The sequence below is a fragment of the Pagrus pagrus genome (assembly GCF_965226575.1).
Source record: "Pagrus pagrus genome assembly, chromosome: 24".
Classification (NCBI taxonomy): Eukaryota; Metazoa; Chordata; class Actinopteri; order Spariformes; family Sparidae; genus Pagrus; species Pagrus pagrus.
The window spans coordinates 14,406,679-14,424,447 of NC_140206.1; the positions used below are offsets into that span (position 1 = coordinate 14,406,679).

Consider the following 17,769-nt stretch of genomic DNA (forward strand, 5'->3'; position numbering starts at 1 on the left):
GAGATGGCAGAGTGCTGCAGTCAATGTCTGCTGGCATTATTTATATCCTTAGCCTCAGGGCCATCCCATTCCCAACTCCACTTGTCTCCATTGATCTGCCTCTGCCTCTGCCTCCCTTCCCCTCCCACCCCGGAGGCCGAGGAAAAACGATCCTCCCCTTCTTCCTGCAACACATCCCAAGACACCAGGACTCAACTCACTTGATCCATCAACTGCGGTTTCACAAAAGAACTGGCAGGATAAGGGGGATTTTCTGGTCTTTTCTTTTGACATAAATGTGGCATTTTGCTTCTTTAATGAAGCTTACAATTAGCTCCAGACTATTCTTCCTTCATGCATTACTCTTCTACTGACGTGTGGGAACTGTGTGACCATACTAGTGTTGTCAAAAGACTGACATTTATAACTTTGATATAGTAAATATTGACATTTGTTACTAATGGAAAAAATTTTTAAAAAAACCTTGAGGGCATTACATTTAAGATTTTTATTAAAAGGTAAATATAACATGGCTTGTTTACTGAGAGTTAAGCACATGACCATCAAAGTTAATTTACTTCTGGAGGAGATGGTGCTATGTGGGCACTACAGTGGTGCATGTCAATTTGCTGTCAGAGAGGAAAGGAAAAAAAACAGCTGGTACGGGTGTTTCAGTACCAAAAAAATTACTACTGGAACAGTTTCAAATATTCAAAATTGGTATGTATAGAGATATTCTTGACAACACTAGACCATACCCCGCACAGCTATTCAGCACACTCAAAAAGTATTTGTAAATACTGCATTTGTCAGCTTTCGCTGGTACCAAACTGGTGGAGGTTACTACATTTTGGCTAGAAAAGTAGCCTGGCTGTATTAACCTCCACAAATGTGGTATCACATGCAGACTACATGTAGGTTGATATCTGATGAAAAGAAAAGATGTAAAAAAAACTCTGCTTGCATCTAATGCACAGCTTATATGCAAACTCTGTTCATTTGACAGCTAAGGTGGATCAAACATGATATCAAATCAATTAAAATGTTGTCAAGCAGAGCATACTTTTTAATCTATCATTCACAATGTCCAGTTGAAAAAACAATAATTCCACTTCCCTGTATTTACTACCCCAATTATTTTGTATTGTCAAATTAAACCATACAAACGTACATGGTTTTCCCTGTTTCTGAACTCCTTGTATCTGTTTATGGGACTCCAAGGTAGTGGTCCTGGGCCCACCATCAATTAGTAACCAAGGCATCAGGAAGTCTCAGCATAAAGCACAGGGCCTGAGGGTCTGACAGAGTGTGTCTCTCTTCTCTAGAACAAACTTAATGGAGCCTCAGACCTCCAAGTGAGTGAAGCTTGCAGGGGGAGGGGACTGACTGGTTGCTCGGGACTAAGATGGGCCTGTCAGCCTTTCTGCCTCACTTCCAGTAGGACAGAGGAGCCATCGCTGACCAAACAGAAGGAAAGCATGTATACTGGGACAATTTTCAATTTTCATGGTACCTTGGTCCTTGGTCCATCTCATGGTTTATTTGTGCCTTGGCCAGTTTCCTTTTTTATATGAGGTAGGCCTTCAACTAAAATGTATTTTCTTTGTTGATTAATCTGTCAATTATTTTAAATAAATTAGTTGTTTAGTCTATAAAAAGTCCAAAAATTGGGAAAAATGTCAGTGTTATCTAAAGCCCCCGATGACGTCAACCCAAAAATATTCAGTTTACTGGCATAGACAAGCAATAAAACCAGAAAATATTCACATTTAAGAAGCTGGGATGAAAGAATTCTTTTTTTTTTAACTTAAAGTAGTTAAACTGATTATTATAATAAAACAGTGATTGACAATTAATCAAGTAATCTTTGCCGCTCTACATGGCACCTTGATCTTGTGCATCTCATTGTTTCAACATGCCTCTGCCAGTCTCCTGGTTTATGTCCTATTTATGACGTATAATATTTATACATGATATTTATCATGTTGACTATTTTCTTGATAAATCGATTAGTTGTTTGGTCTAAAGAATGTCAGAAAATGGTATAAAAGAAAAAATCCAGTGTTCCAGAGACTTTTTTTTAAATGATTACTCAAACATATCAAACCTATTTTCAAAACAGCTGGTGATTAATTCAATAGTTGAGGACTAATGAATTACACATTGTAGCACTAATATAACCAACACACAGTAGTATCAAAAGCTAAAGAGTGTTTGACTGTATGTGGGTGTGACTTCTTTCAAACAGGGGGATTAGGAAAATCCTGTCTGCAAACACTGAGATGTGCAGCCAGAGGAACCTTCCATATGTCCTGTGTTTCAAACCCAGACTGACAGTCTGTCAGCTATGAATGAGAATTAATTTCTTCACCAACTACCAATTCATGAAATTAGAGCAGGATTATGGTCAAATGTTGGAATTTTTCAACCACACAATATATTTAAACAAGGTAGAAGGACACTGAGATCTGTACTCCTCCAGCTGTAATCACAGAAGTTAAGGTCTAACACATGTTCCTACTCAATCATGTACACTCACTGTCCTGCATGGTGGTCAGGGTGTCAGGTACAGTGTGAGTCTTCAAAGACCTTCTTCACAGCAGCCATTTTGACATGAAATAGTAGGTTAACACAGGTGTTACTCATAACATTAATTAAGGCTCTGTAGTTACATCAGAATCTCCATTAATGACATTAGTAACACCTGTGTTTACCTGTTTCACGTCAAAATGGCTCCTGTGAAGAAGCTCTGCATATAAAGAAATGATGTGCTTGTTATTAAACCCCATGTAAAAGTTAAATGGCAATGCACTCCGAGGAGCGTCCTCACCTCACCCACCCACCCAGTGAACTTTACCCTTGACAAGCCTTAACATAAGAATAAGTGCCCAGTCAAACTGAGGGTGCCTCTGAGAGAGGCAGTGGCAGAGGGAGAGGATAACGTCACTGGAAAATACACAAAATAGTCGCAGACAAGAGAAGTGGTTACTTACTTCCCGATCACCTCGCATAGCTCGTAGACATCCTCGAACAGCACGTCGTCGTCCGCCATGGTCATTCAGGTAAACGAGGATGCTCTCCTCGAGATATCCCACCCACACGGGTTTTTGGAGGAATCAATGATAACGTATCTTTTCGCCCAATCTGGTTATGATTGTGCGAGACTGCACACTGCTGGTGATTTCAACCCCCCCGATGTCAGTGACAGTAAAAAAAAAAAAAAAAAACAGTGGCCACTCAAAGAGTCCAAGTTAGCCGGCTAGCCACATTAGCTGGCGTCCAAGGCTGTCACTCCGCGGCCCCACCTTCACTTGAGCTAGTCTCCCGGTAGGCTGGCTAGCCAGCGAGCTAGCTAAATAGTAACCACAGACCAGACCCCAGGGCGTGGAGATTTCCTCGCTCGTTTGCAGAAAAACACCCCTCCTTGCATACCTCGGGTTTGAATCTTACTGTTGGGTACTGCCAGACACAGGACTCCCCCTCAGCAGCATCCACGGACGCTTCCCTCACCGACCAAGATGCTCCCTTCGCCGCAAGCTAACGGGACTCTCGAAAATGGTTGGCTAGCTGGGTTAATGTGAGCTAGCTGTCGATGGAATAACCGGTTGGCTCGCGCCGTTATTGCGCTGTGCACACCCAGTGTATCACAGATGGCTTATCCCAGCGAAAACGTAATGTGACCGGGCTGCGATATGCTTCAGCTTCCCGAGCCCGAATGGAAGACCTTCGCGTGCATGTCGACGACTACTCTGCTGCATACACCGTCTGCGCTTGTGAATATTTGAAATAATATCGTATTTCCAACACAGCCGACCCTCCGTCCACCGTTGCTCCAGTTCCTACGCTGGCTTAGATGCTGGCTGGCTTTGACTGGCTGCTCCTCCGACTTCCAGAAATGCCAGGCTCCTCCCTCTATCGTCCAGGAAACTGGTCCGAACGGAGCCGAAATGGCCCGGGAGATTGGGCCCAGATTTGTATATTTATCCGAGTCGCTCGAGCCAAGATGGCGTGCGGTGGCGGTCCGATTTAGGTGCAGTTTCCTAATCTCCTCCAACGGTTGCATCCAGTGGATCCCGCGCAAGCGTCGACCATCAAAACCCCATCATCTTACGTCACCCTTTCCCCTTCTTATCCCCATCCTTTTAATATGCAGTTTATCCCCCTGTAAATGGTCTCCTCTGACAGTAATAACGTATTTCCCACATACTGACTGTCAGCAGTCCGATTAAACTGATGTATTTTCTCACCTAGATTATAAAAGGGGAGACTGCAATTTCCAGTGATTCCCAAATTCCCATGGGTCCTTAGGGAGGTTCCTCAGCAAAATGAGGGACAGCTTAGTGTCTGTATAAATTTGACGATGGGATATTAGTGACACAGGTGATTATGGTGTTATGATCTTCAACTCTACCCACCGGGATTTGCATGATTATCCAGCAAATCTGAAGCCTTTTCTTTTATCAAATGGCTAACATTTTTGGCCGAAGGCCCTGGAGAACCGTGTTAGAGGAGATTAGTGTGTATTAATGTCAGGATTAAGTTGATTTGCTTTCATGTAATCGTTCTGCAGGTGCAGGGGTTCCTCTGGTGCAGGTGGCAGATGCAGGGACGCAGGTGGAATTTTTCTCAGGTGTGGGAAGGAGGCAAGGCCTGACATATGTGAGTGACGCCCCCTGGAGGTGATGGAAGGAAGCCTACACGTCTCGCTGCTCCATTTTGAGCATCCTCAGATAAAGTCCACTGCATTTTAATGAGAAAAACTGATAGAGGTCAAAGTTTGAACTGAGAGGATACAAGAAGGAATAATATCCCTTTGTAATAGAAAAATGGTCTAAGTTGATCAACGTTCGACGTCTGTGTCTTGAATTATGCACGTAATAATCTAAAATCTGTCTAGATATGTTCTCTGTAAGCAATACTACCACAGGACTCACCATATTTACAATAATAATTTATTATTATTTTCATAAAGTGGCCAAAACTATTTGCATGTTTACTAGGGCAATTCAACTGTTCCATTATGTACAAAATTACACTTTAAAATATATTTTACAAAAAACAACAACAACAATTGTGATGATGGCACGGTTACATTTAAGCTTTTAAGGTTGTGATCTAATAAAAACCCTGCTAAGTGACTGTCCTGGGTCAAAGCAAACTACCAATTTCAACAAAACAGCATTGAATATTTAGGATAAATCAGCCAGACCTTTCTCCAGTGGCCATCAGAGATTAAAAAAAAAAAAAAAAGAATAAAAAGTTTGTGCTAGGAGACTAGTAAAACCACAAGGCAATACAAGTTCCCTCAAGCAGAAAGGTGAACTCATCCATGCAGACAGGGATAAACAAAGACATCTGGCTCCACTAGAGAGCGCTGTCCTCCTATGGCACCCTCTGCAGTTTCCATGGCGCTGCATCCCTTCTGCTCACACATCATCTGCAAGCCTCCACCATTGGTTGAAGCCCACCAGCAGCTACCGATAATCCGATTGGCTGTTGATGTGGTCATCATACTGTATGTATGGCAGTGTACGTGCTATTGAACAGTCCTCGATTCAATACACAGATACTTGCAACATATAAATGCATATGCACAGGCGTATACACATGGGTTCACAGGGCAAGAGTGAATGAAAGACTAGAAACAGTAAATATGGAGGGAAATATATGCTAAAAAGGAGAGAAAGACGAGATGAATAGAAAGAAATGGGAGGCAGCATACATGGGAGAAAAAAATGAAAAAGCACAGTTTCCATGGTAACAGGGAGGGGAACGGTTTTGGAGGTTGCTTGTGAATCTGGCAGCGAGCGAAACATTCGCTGCACTGATACAAACACACACACTTGCTTTTGTCACTTCGGAGGACATTGCATTGACTCACATCAACTCCCCACAGACTTAGCTAACCTTAACCACAACCTCAACCCACCTGATTGCTGAGTTCACATAATGAGAGTAATGCAAGTACACATACGCATATGCATACTCCTGTACCTCTGCACATTTAAGTAATGTGAATATATACGTCCTCCAATTTTCCCTTCACTCATTTAATTCCTCTTTCCATCCCCTCTGAAGCTATTTGTAATCAGACCTAATGGTAAAACTTTAGTCTTTGCTGTTCTGCCATTAAATACTTAATGTATTTCCAGACTGGTAAAGCTTTATCAACAGTTAATCTTCTATATAACACTATACTATAAATTCACTCATTCTCTGTTTTCCTGAGAATTAATCTGAAGTAAGTCACAACTGGCATCGCCCCAAGAAGACACAGAGAAAAAGGTAGGGGAGTGGTGAAAGGAAAAAAATGAGACATTTAATCTGCTCAACTGCAGCAGAATTGCAGCCAAGAAGAAGCAAAAGAAAGGACTGGCTGCTACTCAGGTTGCAGTGCGTGTTGAGGTTGGCGCCTCCCTGGGCAGCAACATCCAACATACCAAGAGGGGAAACATCCTCACAGTGTCTTCCAGAGTGTAACGCTGATGGCTTTCTTATCCAACAATTCAACATTCTCTTCATTTTCTAATATAATGTAAACGCCAATCTTTATTTTCTTCTTTTTCTTGACATCAGTAAAACAATGTTAAACTTCCATTCAATGACTGCATAAGGTTGATAAGTTTCACAATAGGCCTATTGTACAAAGTTGATGATGCATGAAATTCAGCAGAACAATTATAATTTTATGTATTAATGTTAAAACTTGTGATGTCTTGATGCTTTTATGAATGTTATAACAATAATAATAATAATAATAATAATGATAATAATAACAATAATAATAATAATATTTATTTATTTATTTTACTGTGTGCTTATTCCTTCCCTTTGCCTCTCCCATTTTCCCTGTATTTATTTAAATAATCAATAAAAAATTGTTAAAACGATAAATGAAAAGCCAACTTCCTGTTTGGCTCGATGTGATTGGCTGACTCTACCGCGCAGACTCCTGGGAAAGCGCGACGTTCAAATTTGTTTCCGGTTTCCTTATGCTTGGGTCGGTACGCCAGACATGGAGCGACATCAAAGCAGGTTAAACTCTATTTATTTCGTACAAAAGGCAACTTTCTTCAATATATTTGTCTTCGCTACAACAGAAATTGCGCATTTTCGTCAGCATTGCTTTACGGCTCCTCTAGCCCGGATACTTGCCGTTCTCGTCCGTATCAGGCGACGGTCACGCAAAATAACATTCAATAATCTGGTGGTTTAATGTTGCCTTGCTTTTCATGACATGTACGAACCTATTACTATGACATACAAGACATTTTACGAATCGTCGGCCTCTACCTTTCTATTCGGCATATATCCTATACTCAGGGGAGCATTGTGTTACATCAAAATTTCACATTTATAATTGTTTTGTCCTCTTATTCTGACACTGAGCTTCGCCCAAAGTAAACTAAATGGAAATGAATGCGTACTGAAGCTCAGTTCTCCTGACAAAGTGAGGCTTTAGCTAATGTTTCGTTTTAGGTTTCACGTTGTGTTGCCTCTAAACATGTGAGAAGTGCACGTACAGTCCCAGGACAGTGTTGTCAATGTTATTGCGAAGGGACCATAACAAAAGGAGTGGCCTTAGCAGAGCTTTGGTATGTGTGTATGTGTTGCTGCTGCTGCTTTTGTCTTAAAAAACAGTCATTCAAGTGGGACCAACTGGTCTTTATGTATAATATTCCACCCCAAAATCTATCTTTATGAATGGATTGATAAGGGGCTGTAACAGTTTGTAATTTCATCATGTAAATTAAGGGAATATGGTCACTTTCAACACAATCTCAGTTATTTGTACTAGATTTTGGTCCTATGAAGTGCATTGCAATGACTATTACTATCTGGAACAATGATGTGATGATCTGTGTATTATTTCCAGTGCCACAAGGACTCCTACAAACAGTGTTGTAGCTGAGAGGAGGAGCAAAAGTAAGAGCTATCGTCAGTCATATCGCAGCTGCGTAGGTGCTGCCTCACGACTCTGCTTTACCCCAGGGTTCACAGCACGGAGGCTCACCGCCAGCAGAAGGGCTCCAAAGTCACACAATGTCACTGTGAGTCTACCCAGGCCATTGTACACCTTGTTTTTTCATCAGTTTTTATTCAAAAATCACATACAATGAATCCTAACATCATTATCCTCTTCTTGTCAAAGGAGAAGGTGAATCCACAGCAGCTGGCCTTACTAATGAAGACAGAGTGGCAGCTGTCGTACGTTACACCCCTCTACCAGTTCAGACACACTCAGTTGAAGAGCTACTCCAGGCAGCTCTCCGCGTTCATTGCTGCAGAGAAGCAGCAAGGTTTGGCCGTGGAGGTGGAGGGAGGGCAGAGCAGCTTCAGAGCGTCCATCTCTGTGGTGCAAGGGATGGTCGAGGCGGACGACGATGCCGAGACAGTCCTCATACAGGTAAGCAGAGAATACTGTAGAGGCAGAGGGAAGCTTTCCAGGCTACTGGTGTCCGTTCGGACATGTGATGAACAGTTGGATTTGTAAGCGCACAAACTCATTCACAAAAATGTTCAGTGGCAGTATATTCTACATCATTCACTAGATAAAAATGAGACACAAAACATGATGCATAGACTGCAAAGTGAACAGTCTAATTTTTAATATTTGCTTAGGGTAAGATTCACATTGGTATAATTATTGGTAACTAAATTAGTTTAGATGCCCGCAAAACAGCTCTGCCTGCTCTTTGTATTGCATATAAAGATAGCACCACAGATAACCAAATATTAAGCTTGTTTCTTTTCAAGGAAGCAGGCTGCATTCATCATCGTTGCCAGGGATGCAATGAATAAGCAAGGTCACACAGACCCCATGGAAATGTTATTACAATTTTTGAGAAAAGATAAATGTAGCAAGGTTAGTGTACTGTGTGTTGAGCACAACAGCATTCAAGTTAAGTTATGTCTCACCATAGTCAGAAGAGTGGGAGGAGGTGGGTCTTTGTGGACACTACAGTGGTGTGTGAGTTGACTCTCTGTCGGAAGCAAGAGAGGCCGAGAAAGTACAGCTGGTATCAGTATTGTTATTAAAATTACTATTGAAACAGTTTCCAACATTCAGAATCGATATTTATCGATATTTCAATATCTACAACACTACTAACGGGTAAATGCAAGTTTTCTATTAGTGAAAAGAGAGTTAGATGCACTGGAAAATGTGAAGGAACTGGTTTAATTGTGGGTTGAATGTTATATATTGATGACGTCAAAAATAAGTGAAAAGGACAGGGATGTGGATTAAATCTTCCACTCTTCATATTAAAAAGAAAATGTACTTATTTTTGTGTTTGTGTCTTTAGTATGCCGTGTTCTCTGAGTGAGACTTTCTCTGTTTCCATTTCCCACCACAGATCCATTCAAAGCCTTTGTTTGCCAGGAAGGATGAGCCTCAGAGGCCGGTCTGGAGCGGCTGGCTGACCTGCATCAACGGCAACCCTGACTACCTGCGCTCGCTCCCAGAGGACTTCACCTGCCTGCCACTCTTCTGCAGCAGTGGGGCCGAGGGTCTCAGCACCGTGGTCAAATCCTGGTTCCAGCAGACCTTCGACTGCTGCTTCGGCCCCCTGGAGATCAACCACACAAGCCTGCAGTGGCTGGCAGCTTTATGGACTAATTGCCACACCGAGTCCAGCATCCAGCACCTCAAAATGATTTGGACCCTCCCAGTGGTGCCACCGCTGCAAGTCACATATACAGTTGACCCCCGGGATGCATGGGAGCTGTGGAGGAGTGTGAGGAAGGATCCACGGGAGGAGAGTAAAGGAGGGGAGGAGGTGGAGGAGGTGGAGGAGGAGAACAGTATTGACATTGAGGAGGTGATGGAGTTCATGCAGGGGCTGAAGGGCCACTTCTACAGACATTTCAGGCTGGATCTGTCAGCTGGAAGCCTGAAACAGGTCACCACAGCACTGGGCTCAGCCAAGTACAGCGGGAAAATCAAGGTAGTGTCTGGCACAAACAGCTGAGTCTTTCATTACACACACACCCTGCAAAATACAGTTGTACTAATGTTTCTCTTTGTTTCAGATCTCCAACAGCAGATACATGATCACCACCTTTACGCTACTGACAGAATGTGCCCTCCTCAAAATGCCCCTCTGAGTGACAGAATAAAGACTTTTTAGCGCAACAGGTAATTGCAATAGCCACATTTGGAGAAAGAAAAAAAGACGGACCTGGAAAAATTGGACATGCAGCTTTTTTTAAATTTTCTTTTTATAAATAAGTCTTTTTATTAAACTCTGTAAAAAACATGAAATTGTAAGTTATTTTTTGTACAATATTCTCTTTAGAGGTGCGATATGTAATTAAATTAACAAAACTATTAACTTTATGTCATCGACCTATATTTACTGCGTTGCAGAGATATCTACTGAATGCTAACCAGCTAGCTTTGTTCTGGTCAGACAACCCATAGACAGCAAAATATTTGGGCTAGGTCATGGGCTGTCGGGACGATGGCATGGCAACATGCTTGAGGGAGGTCTGGCATCTGTCTGCGCCCACATCTGGAAGCCTGAGTGGGAGTTACAGCGGGGTGACCCCCAGGTAACCAGGAGCAAAGCCTGTTTAGAAAACCATCTTGGTGTTGTTGGACAGAGACAGGGCAGGGCAAGCCAGGGCTAGCTGGTTAGCATGCTAACTTTAGAAGATATCCCTGCAACACACACAGTACGCAGCTGATGATGTTTCTTCTTTCTTTCTTTTTTTTGTTGGTACTTTTAGTTAATTTTTAACTAAAATGTATTCATATTGCACCTTTAATAAAAGCCCAATAGTTAACATCAGGAAATCTATTCTCTATCCTCCAACATCTGAACCCAGGAAATGTTGCAGCTATAATTATGAGTGACTATTGAGGAAAACGTTCCAGTGTTTCTTGTTTACCAGGTTCTCTGCTTTTGCTCTTTTGTAAATACTCTCCTGTATATATTCTTGTCCAGGGTTTAATGTATTTTTGTCATTCATAGTTGTAAATAAAAGCATTATAGGATGCAGTGTGGTGGTGAATACTTTGACTGGTGTCTGATCCCAAATTCTACACACTTGGAACAATGAATCTTTTCCAAGCAGCTATGGTTTTGTTTTATCTGTTATTATTTGTTGTGCATTTATTCCAATTGTTAACTTGCCAGATATTAAGAAACTTCCACTAGCTGCCCTGTACTGTGGGTTTCTATTCATTTAGAGCTAGAACTAGGCAACATAAAGACTATATATCATCTCAGATTTTGGATGTCATGTTGTGATAAAAGTCTTCTGGTTTTATATCCACATTACTGATGATTATTTATAAAATATATATATATATCATAGGTTTAATATTTGGTGAAAGTAACATACAACACATTATCAATGAACACCTAGGTCAATGAAATCTCCAAAAAATGCCAGTCAGTTCCAAAATCATATCTTCGAATTGCCTGTTTTGTCTCACCAACATTTTGAAATGAAAAGATACTTAGTTTAAAGGTGCACTATGTAGTTTTGGAAAAGAAATTCAAACTCAAAAATGTATTATATACTAATTAATAAAGTAATAATACAAACTCATATTTATTTGATGAATATCTTTCCATAATTGGATGAACAAGCCGACAGATCGGTAGAGACAGGAGAATTTTTGCTTACCAAATGAAAGGAACTCATTAGAGCTGTAAAATGTTCTGCCAATAAACATTAATTAACTAAATGTTCTCACGCTGCATTAATTCCTCTCCCTTTTTTACACCATCAAATTTGACATGGTTGTTATCAAATGCAGTTGCCGTTGAAATGGCCAGATGGTGCAACCTCATCTCCATCTGCATATCCAAGTATAATTACATGACTTGACGTAAAGACGTAAAAGATAAATTCACCCAAAAATGAAAATTTAGTCACGATCTACTCACCCCCATGCTGATGAAAAGTCGGGTGAAGTTTCGAAGCAGACAAAACATTTCTGGAGCTTCACAGCAAAAAATAGCGTTGCAGCATTCTCTTAAACTGAAGTAGATGAGCTGTATGGAGCCATTTTGTTTTGTTTTTTAGTTGTTTTTGCACTTTGAAACAAGTCGCCGTCTACTTCAGTTGATTAGGAGAATGCTGCAACTCTGTTTTGCCTTGAAGTTCCAGAAATGTTTTGTGGACTGCCAAACTTGGAGAAGATAATGACTGAATTTTATATGTTTGGGTGAATTTATCCTTTAATCAACTTGAAGCGGTGTCCTTTCCCCCCCCAAAAAAAACACATCGTTAAGATGTTATTGTTATTCAAAACAAAATCTGGCAGCTTTATTTTAAAACAGACAACCCAACCAAATTCATACAACTGAGGTAACAAAATAATGTTGAATAGAAACAAGGAGGGAACATGAGTGTACAAAATACCAGTTGTAGACATAAGAAGCTTTTCAAAAACAAAAGACATGACTGTTTATTGCACAGGTAGAAAAAGGCGAAAAAGGCAAAAAAAAAAAAAAAAAAAAGCACTTGTGATCAACTTAAGTGGACTCGCTGTTGTGTTATTGCTACGCTGACACCACTAAATGCACGACGACAATAGCGAGGGCGTAAGGAGTCACAATCACTGCTCCATTATGCTCCCTAATGACAGGACTGCTGTGTCTTTAGGTGTCTCTAGCTTGTTGATGGTGGTAATTAGGGTACAGCAGAGGCTCGTCCTGTCGTTAAAGGCCATTGTGGAGCTGAGGATTATGGGAATAAAGCATCTATATTTAATACTCTTCATGGAGAATATTCACACATGTAACATTAAGTTGTGAATTATGCTCATGATATGTGTTGTATATCAATAACTTCTGCTCAGAGTGGGAACATAACTTTATTTAAACCCTCAGCCAGCGTGATCAACTTTAAAAACTGGATTGCTTACGTGTTTAAATGGCACATAAGCTCGCCAAACTTCACAGCTACATAGAAAAATACCTCCATAAGCACCAGACTGGAGGAGGGTGTTAACTTCCCACTCTCCGCCTTGCATGTCGTTTATATAATGTTTACTCTTGTGTGGGTATTTACAGCTCTGAAAAGGGGCTGGCTATATATTTACAATGGCCCCCCACACATGCCAACGTATATAACAATCTGAGATCAGCATCCGCCAGGCAAATACATGAGGGGATGAACGATCTAGGCTCAGATCTGTGTCGAAAAAGCAGTGAGGAGTCTGTGCTCGTTTGTGGCAGCTTGACATATTCAGCAGTGTGGCAAAGATCCCACACAAAAAAAAAAAAAGTCTTCACAGTATGATCCAAACTCTCTCACACACACACACACACACACACACACACACACACACACACACACACACACACACACACACACACACACACACACACACACACACACTCTTGTGTTCTCAAAAGGAAATAATTAGCAAGGATTGGTTTAAACCAAGGGGGTTAGTTATACAGTTAATACCACCGTCACAACAGATCATGCTTTAATGTTCAACATAAACCCCCCTTGTTCGGTTCATTTAAGCGTGAATCAATGCACACATGGAGCCGTGAGGTAAACGATGGAGAGGAAAGTGACCTATGTAGAGTTGTGATTCACAGTAAGAGGAGAGGCTTCAGCGTGTGCAGCAGCTTTACGAGGCCAAACCCAGGAAGAAGCCTCCAACGAACCCGCTGGACAACACGATGTTCCTTTTGATGAAATCTGAGGCCTGCAGGAGAAGGAGGGGGAAAAGAGAGATGAGTTTATAAGAGCTTAAAAGAAGTGTACTGTATTAACCAGTGAAGAGTGCTAACTGTTTTAAAGTGGCTTGAAAGAGCAAAAACAAGAGAGTATAGTCTGGATTACGGATGCAATTTACAATTATTTTCATTATCGATTAATCTACTGATTACTTTCATGATTAATCGTTTAGTTGCAAAATGTTGAAAATTCTGAAAAATATGAAGGTGATGTCTTTGTGTGGCTTTTTTTGTTCAACAGACAGTCCAAAACCCAAAGACTCTTCATTTACTATCATTAATGCCAAAGAAAAGCAGCAAATCCTCACATTGAAGAAGCTGAAACCAGCAAAAGTTAGCAATTAATTGTCCTTTTATCAGCTGGTTGATGACTTGACTAATTGTTGCAGCTCTAGTCTAGATTAGTAAAACTAACATTACTCTTGAAAGGTGCAACACCATCACCTAAAGATGGTATCATCTACCATCTCTCTTCAGCCTGCTGTGTCACAGTTAGTGGGTGTAGTATTGCTAACTGTACACTAGAGGGCACTGCTGGTTTGCAAATAAAGATATGAACCTCCCCACCAAAACCAGGACAAGACAAGCACATGCATTTAGCTATGATTAATTACATGTCACAGGTATGATGTGTGTGAAAGGCATTATAAAGACAATTAAAGCAAATATTCAATAATTATAATAATAATTAATATATAATAAGAAACAAGCAAGAGCGTGAAAAAAAGAGCAAGCTTTGTTACAGGTACCTTTACCTCCTCAATGAATGTGTTTATTTCAGGGGCTGCTTTGTTCGCTTTCTTCTTCAGGTGCTTCTTTGCTTTGTTCACATCCTTCTCCACCTTCTTCCAGTCCACCTGCACGTAGCCGCTATGATTGGCAATCTGTGTAAGGAAGAAATGAGTCATATAAAGAACTGATTCTACGGAGATTATTTGGAAATATTTAATGATGCTTTATGGACGTGCATTAGTTTTTGCTCCAGCCTCCGACTGTGAAGATTCGGTTCAAAACCACCCTCTGACATGACATTCGTTTGCACTAATAAGTAACCTTTTGTTGCACTCTGCTGGGCCACTGACTCCTTGTCTGGTCTTATCAGATTTTCTCTGAGATTTATTGTATTACTGTCTGGCGGGTTAAGGCGGTATCTGTGTTTTATTGAGACCATCTTGACCTGTCTGCTAAACAAATTCCCCTTATGCAATACAACAAAAAACTAAAAAAAAAACCAAAAAGATGCAGGTGATTCCCCTAATACCAACTTAAAAACTAAAATATAGGGTTCTTTGAGTAATTACTGGTGACTAATGACTTTTTGAGACCTAAAATTTCAAGGTTTAGATGCACCTGCTTATTTCAAAATATACAAATAAGTATTCAGGGAACATTTGGTATGGGAAGATTTATTTCTGGCCTTGATGAAAACAACCTATTTGGGGAATGAAGCAACATAAAATCTCATCTCTGGCCGACTATGTGAACTCTGGGTCCCTGAGTGAATAAAAAGGGCAATAACTTCTCTCTGGGAGCAGAAAACCTCCTTTCTTCGACTTGTGAAATGCAGAGATGTAAGGCTACATAAAAGAACATCGATCGGTTCAAGACGCATTTTTAGCTTAACCGTGAACCAGTCATTAGTCACATCTGATCAGCTATTTTATGTTTTCAGCCTTTGAATCAAGTCAAGTCTCTGGTGTGATCTAATTGTTACAAGAAGAGTAATGAATACACTGATAGCATCGCAACACCCGATAAGCCTCCAGATGGCCTGCATCCATCTCCACACAATGCTAACCTTTCTGCTGTGGAGAGGAGACCAGCTGAGCGTCATGCTGTGCAGCTTGCGTCTTCACTTCACTGCATGCATTTCAAATCATTTACAGACAATGTAAATCTGATACATATCTAGGTAATGAAGGTATATAAACAGTGTTATGGCAGTCTTGCCTGTAAAAGAAGGAACCCTCCTCCAACAGCAGTAGCAGCTATCTTCCCGACTCTTTGGAAGAGGTAACCGGCACACCTGTGTGTGTTGAGAGACTGTTATATTACACATGTGCACTCAGTCATGTTTCGCAAGTCACTCGTGTAGGTGGGATGTTCTTATTTCAAAAGTATTTCAGCTTCTGTGGTTACAGATGTGACCCATGAGCAGATAGATCCTCATGCCTTACCATCCAGACACTCCTCCCATCATGAGCTGGGTGGCCACGGAATACTTCTCAGCAATGGGGCCAGAGTTGCTCCCGAACACCCTGCTCCACCACTGGTGCCTCCGGGCATATTCTGTCAGGTCCACGACCTCGTACACCTCATCTTCACTCTCAGGGTCGTCCTGATCTGCTGTGAGACAAGGACAAAATAAGTTAAAAGTTAAAATATTTTAAATATAAAACCACCAGCCCTTCAAACTAAGGGAGAACAAAGGGTGTGTGCGCATGCATGACAGTAAATCCCACCTTACTGCACCTCTCCTGCCCATCCCAACCAGTAATGAGCACGTTCATGCACCTATATCATAGTTCAAGCTACTCAGCTGTTGACAGGATCATATTTGGCTGTTAAAACCCAAAACGTGAAAGTGCCCCTTCAAATACATTAACTGTGAGGGCAGTTCAGCTAACAAAGGGCTCTCAGTGCTGCTTGTTTATTTGTATGCAAATGCCTTGGGAAGCTAATATTAGCAGGCTAGCGTCAAATGGCTACCAATTCAATACAGCGCACACTGTAGGCTTCCTTTTCAGACTCTTATGAGCCCCGGGTTCAAGGCCGCACCCTTATGGCTTTATCGTTGGGGGGAAATGTTAAAAAAATTATAATAATGAAGGTAATAGCGCCGTTTTCTAACAAACAAAATCACTAACCTTCTCTATGGTCCACCGTCGCCATTTTGGAGAAACTGGTTATGTCACCAGGATGTTGACAATGCTAAGCCACGCCCACATGATGATGCTCTGCCACGTCAGTTAAAATGCCCTGATCTCGCTTGATTAGGCTCAGAAACATAGCAGCGTTATTACTTAAATGCTGCAACTTTTTCTTCGTATGAAGGAAGATATCACAAATCTGGGATTGGACTTTGAAAAGTGCAAACAGGGGTTGCGTGATGGGAAAGGCTCGGGACGAATGATGCATTGCAGTCATGGTTTAACCAGTCTGTAAAGGGGAACAACTGGCACCCAAGTGTCAATACATATTACTGAATACGGGATTATCTTTTACCATGTGGAGGTTATTGCAAGGGAAACGAAGCTCTTTCACTTTTAATGCACATGGGCGTCAGACACGTTCAGAGAATAAATGTTTCAGGACGTGCTTCCAGAAAAATCGTGATATAAAATGTGAGTGTTTTGCAGGGGGAATATGAAAATTTGAGATAAAAGAATGATAGAGCAGGGAAGTCATATGGTGGGATGCGGGCGCTCCCATTGGCGGAAGATGGGGGAGAGGGCGTGGCTAGAGCGGCGCGTGGGTTCGCTTGGGTGACACAATTATAACAACTTTATCTTCGCGGCCGAAACGCATTTTATTGTCAAATACTCACATCTTGGATATTGTATTCAGTTATTCGCATTCAAATAGCGGCACAATATCACTTTGTGATGAAAAATGTGACGTTTGAGGAGCTACCCGGAGAGCGCTTCTGTCCCCCCGAAAGGATTTACTATATCGAATCGCATCTTTTCATCCTGGAAAAAAAGTTTTTGATCATTTTGTTTTCTTCAGTTTTTCTTTTTTGATTCGGCGGAGCAAACCGTTTGTCCCCGTGTCGCGATTTTCCATGCAATCGTGCGGTGTGTCGGTCGCCGTTGCTGCCTGCGCTGCTGCTCGGAGTCTCGGCTCGGCTTCTTCTGGTGGTGATGAGGGAAAGAAAATGGCGGCGGGAAAAGCGAGTGAAACAGAGGAGGACTTTCCGACACTGACAGCCCAGGAGAGGGACAGTTTGGTCGGGATCGACAGGTCGGAACAGTAGCCCCGTGCACTCACACAAACGCACAGTTCGAAATTTAATTGTTTTCTCTCCTTGCATGTCGAAAATGTTTCCGAGCCGCTCTGCAAGTGATTCTGAGCC

General features: G+C 41.5%; 4 protein-coding genes across 22 annotated transcripts in view; 2 read left to right on the forward strand and 2 right to left on the reverse strand.

Moving 5' to 3' along the window:
• The window catches only part of LOC311253596 (peripheral plasma membrane protein CASK-like), a 47,621-nt gene extending 43,550 nt beyond the window's left edge, over positions 1-4,071 (reverse strand). For 3 of the 14 annotated variants that reach the window (XM_084347682.1, XM_084347673.1, XM_084347678.1), the window contains exon 1: positions 2,973-4,038. In XM_084347682.1, the coding sequence (XP_084203808.1) occupies positions 2,973-3,037 (65 nt within the window). In that variant the 5' untranslated portion in view covers positions 3,038-4,038. Of the gene's footprint in view, positions 1-2,972 lie in introns of all 14 variants that reach the window. The other 11 variants (XM_084347675.1, XM_084347680.1, XM_084347683.1 and 8 more) reach the window with 9 other exon arrangements.
• A 2,857-nt stretch (positions 4,072-6,928) lies between these two features.
• Positions 6,929-10,986, forward strand: cenpl (centromere protein L). Its single transcript, XM_084346683.1, has 5 exons — positions 6,929-7,014; positions 7,856-8,030; positions 8,132-8,386; positions 9,339-9,929; positions 10,015-10,986. The coding sequence occupies exons 1-5, from the start codon at positions 6,995-6,997 to the stop codon at positions 10,087-10,089; spliced, it is 1,116 nt and encodes a 371-aa protein (XP_084202809.1). The 5' UTR covers positions 6,929-6,994; the 3' UTR covers positions 10,090-10,986.
• Positions 10,987-11,520: 534 nt separating this feature from the next.
• On the reverse strand, positions 11,521-17,535 carry LOC311253209 (FUN14 domain-containing protein 1). 5 transcript variants are annotated; one of them, XM_084347014.1, is made up of 5 exons: positions 17,453-17,535; positions 15,872-16,037; positions 15,645-15,720; positions 14,444-14,578; positions 11,521-13,663 (listed from the first exon to the last, which is right to left on the reverse strand). In XM_084347014.1, exons 1-5 carry the CDS (start codon positions 17,478-17,480, stop codon positions 13,586-13,588), a joined length of 483 nt encoding a protein of 160 aa, XP_084203140.1. In that variant the 5' UTR covers positions 17,481-17,535; the 3' UTR covers positions 11,521-13,585. The 5 variants fall into 5 exon arrangements, with proteins under 5 accessions (XP_084203140.1, XP_084203141.1, XP_084203138.1 ...); XM_084347015.1 differs by having other exon boundaries at positions 14,450-14,578; positions 15,872-16,040; XM_084347012.1 differs by having other exon boundaries at positions 15,872-16,040.
• Positions 17,479-17,769, forward strand: part of LOC311253208 (lysine-specific demethylase 6A-like) — a gene marked incomplete at its 5' end in the record, with an annotated part of 32,975 nt that continues 32,684 nt past the window's right edge. For both annotated transcript variants that reach the window (XM_084347010.1, XM_084347011.1), the window contains one exon: positions 17,479-17,657. In XM_084347010.1, the coding sequence (XP_084203136.1) occupies positions 17,479-17,657 (179 nt within the window). The remainder of the gene's footprint in view (positions 17,658-17,769) is intronic.